General features: G+C 38.2%; 1 protein-coding gene across 1 annotated transcript in view; it reads left to right on the plus strand.

Annotated features, from left to right (window-relative positions):
• Window positions 1-625: 625 nt before the first annotated feature.
• The window catches only part of LOC101862836 (lissencephaly-1 homolog), a 67,801-nt gene continuing 63,515 nt past the window's right edge, over window positions 626-4,911 (plus strand). Inside the window, exons 1-2 of the mRNA XM_005109570.3 lie at window positions 626-763; window positions 2,951-3,112. Coding sequence (XP_005109627.1) covers window positions 3,081-3,112 — 32 coding nt within the window. The 5' untranslated portion in view covers window positions 626-763; window positions 2,951-3,080. The remainder of the gene's footprint in view (window positions 764-2,950; window positions 3,113-4,911) is intronic.

Genomic DNA, 4,911 nt, shown 5'->3' on the forward strand with positions numbered 1-4,911 from the left:
TCTGGTAGGAAAGATCTACACCTAGCCTTCTCGGACAAGGGCGAAAAATCTCGGAGGGCCCGTGTGCAAGTTGCGCACGTTAAAGATCCCTTGGTGGTCTAAAATAGATAAGAGTAGGCTTCGGCTGCCACCCGGGCAAAATTCAAAAATTTCCTACCAACTGAAAATATAAGGTGTGTCCCGCGCGCTCATATGACCTTATGCAGTTGCGAGCACCGTAAAAACACTTACCAAAACAAAACAAACATAATATTGGCAGAAAATTTCAAATTCAAATTTTCAATCAAGGGAAACCACTGCGTAGCTTGTACGGGGTTTCAATGTGAATATTTATCTAATTGTCTCCCCTTGAAATCGAAAAGCCTCGCTTGAAGATTCAACCCTAAAAAAGTGGTAATAACAGGCAAAAGGATGGTCGTTTATTTTTTATGCAACTAAGCAGACAGTTTGTCCAAATCGAATCTTTTCAAGACAGTTTTATAGATCTAGATCTAGACGCCAAAAAGGTAGCCTGTGCCTTCAGATTTCTTTACTTTCGAAATCAAGAGACATTTCAAATGCAAGTCACGAGGTGTGACGTAGTTTCCCCGACTTCTCGCGATACTTTTTTGATTCCGGAAATGCGCAGGTTCTGTGCGCGAATAAGTGTCATCAGTAGACGGACTGCGGTTTACGTGTGCTAACCTAGGCTACCACATTATAATTTCGATTTTTGTGACCTCCTCAAACAGACAAGTTTATTGTCCTTTGAATCGACGAAAAGGTAAGAGCTATTTTTGTTTAGTTGTAAGCGTTTCTTGGTGTTGCCATGAGTCTTATTCAAACCCCGAGAAAGGAATACATGTATTTTCCCCTCCCATTTTTATGTGATCCAGAACCGTGCCCGAGCCAGACATACTTCAGATTTTCTAGCAGCTCTCCTCGAATTCCAACACAACAAACAACAGATTGTGTTGGCCACTGTACTAGTTTTTAGTCTTTTGAGAGCACATTAGTTATTTAGACAGTCGTTCACTTACTCACATCATGTTTCTGATCCTTTTGGAGGGTGAAGGTGGATTGGTAAAAATAAGAGGGGAGGGGGGATGGGTGTGTTTTGAAATTTTTGATGTTGCGACTTTGCCTCAGCAGACTTCTGCTTGGGGATTGTATAGGTTTACCTGCTTTGCCCTTCCTCTTCCCTCCCTCTCCTTGATGGGTTCTAATCTTCATTCCCACCTTACACACATAAGTTCTAGTTGAAGTAATTCTCCAATCGTGCCCCTGAATTTGAACCTTCTAGAGATCTCAGTTCCTTGACAAACTGACATAATAATGATCAGTGGAGTCAGTCTCATTCTCAGCATTGCAGAATGTCTGTTGAAGTTGAAGGTCTCTAACTAGATTAATAGACTTCGTTTAACTTATTTCATGTCTTTACTTCAGTTTTATGTTGACCGTACTGTACAGCAGGCCTACTTCGATCTTGATATCTAGATTCTAGATCTAATGAGTTGAATGCAAAATCAAAAGTGCTGAATTTGACTTTGAACAAATGGATGGATTAGTAGTCTAGGACATACAAAACAAGAGTATCCCCACCGACTTGTTTTGTTTGTGTTCCTATGAATTCCATGGTTTGGTTGATGAGTCACCCACTTCCACAGAAAGTTCTTCTGAAGACTAGAGATCTATAGGCCTTCTAAGTCATATTCTAAATCTCTCCACTCTGCATGCTTTTGGTTTTTATAGCTGGTTTTGTCCACAGTCACTGTCACATCATTAGTTTTGTGTTCTTATTGTCATCACTGTATTTATTGTGTTGCCTCTACCCTGCCCGTCTTGCACTCTGTCTGTGGATCTGGGGCCCGAATTGTACCCAAGAATTGAGCTGACCCACTCACTCGGTGTGAGATTGATCATTGAAGTACCTCCCATACCCTTACCCTCGCCTTCAGCTTTAAAACATTTATAATTCATTGGGTGAATAATACTGTGCCGTACCTAATTAGAGCTGGCTCGTCTAGATGGAATTTTGCTCTTAAGTAAACACCAACTGTTAATTTGGTCTAAATTGAGTGTGAACCTTATTATCCCTTACCCTATTCCACATCCTTAGAGTTTAGAGTGTACCTGAAATAATGTTTAGAAGTCTGGAATCCTTCCTCACGTTTGATGACTTTGCCCACCTCTATCATCATTCATTTATTTTGCCAGTTCATTTACATCTTTCATCATGTACTAATGCAAGGATTTATTTTCTTCAATTTAAAAAAAAATTGATCAAAGTGACTGCATTGAAGATGTTCCATAATAACCATTTTAAGGAAGCTAATTCTGACTCCTTTTTTTGGTGCTATAATGGACGCAGTGTGTAATTTTTTTTTTATAGTACTTCTTAACCCACCTATAAAATTTAACTGTCATAGAAGTATGGTATAGTAAATCCCTTGTCATTTGTCACAAGCGGTCGCTAAGTTAAGCAACAAATAGAAAGTGGTTTTGAGTTGGGTCTCCCCCCAAAATTGTAAAGGAACCAAATAGTTATAATGACATGCTATCATGCAAATGTGGAACTAGTGGAGGAAGAAAATGGAGGAGTGGAATCTTAGAAAGACTACTCTGCAATGTTTGTGTCTTGATTTCGTCTTTATTATTATATTGTTTGTAGGACCTACTTTTTGTAGAGGTGTGTGTAATGCATCAGTTTGTTATTACTATTAGAAAAACATCTTGTGCATACATGATATAAATAGTTTTTTGACATTATAGCTAGAATCATCTGCAAGGATTAATTGGCAAGTCTGCAACTTATCTTGCTAGCATAATATTAGTAATTGATAAACTTGTAATGAAAGCTGGACTTCTGTTGTTGGAGTGTAAACAGACAGTTCAATGGCCTGAAAACTTCATTTCATTTTTACTTATAAGATAAGTTTTTAAATGTTTACATTGTGTTTTTGTCATGCAGGTATATCTTGTAACTGCGAAGTGGAGTATGGCCTCTTTCTAAAGAGCACGAATTGGTTCTGAGTTTCGGTTTAAGTCCCTGTGGATAATAAGGAGCCTAGTATTGTGACAAGACAATTCAAGACTTCAAAATGGTTTTATCGCAGCGGCAGAAGGACGAACTGTGAGTATTTTTTATTCATAGCCTTAGTATTTGGTGGTATAAAATACTTCTTGTCTTCTTAAGTCGTGGTAGTACCATAGGGTGGAGTTATTGAAACACACGAGGTATGTAATCAAATGGAAATACATTGACAAGACTGTCTTTCTCTCCCCCCCCCCCCCCCCTCTTTCTCTCTCTTTCTCCCTCCCTTCCTCTCTCTTGTCTCTCTCTCTCTCTCGCTCTCTCTCTCTCTCTCTCTCTCTCTCTCTCTCTCTCTCTCTCTCTCTATCTCTCTCTCTCTCTCTCTGTCTCCTCTCTCTCATTTGAGCGTAATATGATATATATAATATATGGTGTCAGCAGTGTTAAATTAATAATGTTCGAACTGCACTCACTTTCCTACTCTATGTGGGTAGAACTTGAAAGCTGTCTGTAGTGTTGTTGTCACGTCTTTGTGTACTTTTACTGCCATATGTGATGATGATAGTGACATTTTTCATTTGTTTCGATATATTGAAGTAGGTATTCGGGTACTCGCAGATCACTGTGTAGTTGGTCCCAGGTGGACACTGTAAGACCATTCAAATGATTCATCACGAAAAGTAGAACTGCATACAACATGTAGTGCAGGGATATGATGACCTGCTGGAAAATGTTTTAAAAAGTGATACAGCCTTCTTAGATTCTACTTATAAAGCAGTGACTTAGTTTGAATTCATCAATAAGCATCTCTGCAGACAGTTTGATGCTATTCAAAAGTAAATGTCGATTTAATGACTTCAATGTAACATGAAATGGCCTTGTAGTGCAGTCTGCCCCTCCTACTTCTTCAGAACAGTGTCGTTCTTCTCTACTCCAGGTGGATGAGGCCTTATTTTGTTTGTTGTCCTTTTCTAAAGTGATATCTTCTGCTTTGTCTCTAAATTACCTCTTGATGGTTGGTAGGTGCTACTAGTCTACTAGATTCTAGGTCTTTAAATCTTTTCTTTCCTTCTGGTTTTTGTCTGTCTTTAACTTTCTCTTCACTGGGTGACTATTATTGTTTGGAAGTGCATCTCTTTTTATGGAAACATAAAACCCAAAAATCAGATTGTCTTTTTAAAAAAGTGGTGTATTCTTTGTTGACAGCTCAGAAAAATATTGATTACTTAATTGTCTTGATTGTCTTTTTTTTCAACGACTTAGTCCCTATTCCTATGCGTTAAAAAAAAAAAGTCAAAAAATCAAAACCTGAGCTGACATAACAATTGTGCTGAGTGCTCAGCTGCAATACCCCCATGACCCTATGTGACCGCCAAATGGGACTGATTTGTGGAGAGTCTTTACCACTTTACCTCTCCTCATCCTGTGGAAAGTGTTTACCAAATACCCCAAATGATAAGGCTCTCTGGTCCCAAGAACATCTGTACTTGTACTGCTTCCCATGGCTGCTTATGTTAATTTGGTGTTTAAAACACAAATTATTCTAAACTCAATAGACGTAAAAAAATACTGTAAAACCTTCATATTGAAAAAGACTGGCAATGTATTTTACAGTATCACCCGACTTATTGAGTTCTGTTTCTAAAGGATGGGGAAACAGATTCAGATATGATGATATATATGAACAGGTTCTTCTGGGAAGTTGACAACTGTGCAGCAAAAAAATTAGGAAAAAGAAAATTCTACAGCCATACCATAATTGTTTTTTAAACTAAAAGCTAAAGGTGTTGTTAAGTTAAAAGAAAGTAGACTTTTATGTTGAAACCTTTGAGAAGTTTTCACATTTTTTCACAACAGAACACAAAACAGTCGTACTGGATGTTTAAACTCTCCCCCCC

This window comes from Aplysia californica, unplaced genomic scaffold, assembly GCF_000002075.1.
Source record: "Aplysia californica isolate F4 #8 unplaced genomic scaffold, AplCal3.0 scaffold00792, whole genome shotgun sequence".
NCBI classification, from domain to species: domain Eukaryota; kingdom Metazoa; phylum Mollusca; class Gastropoda; order Aplysiida; family Aplysiidae; genus Aplysia; species Aplysia californica.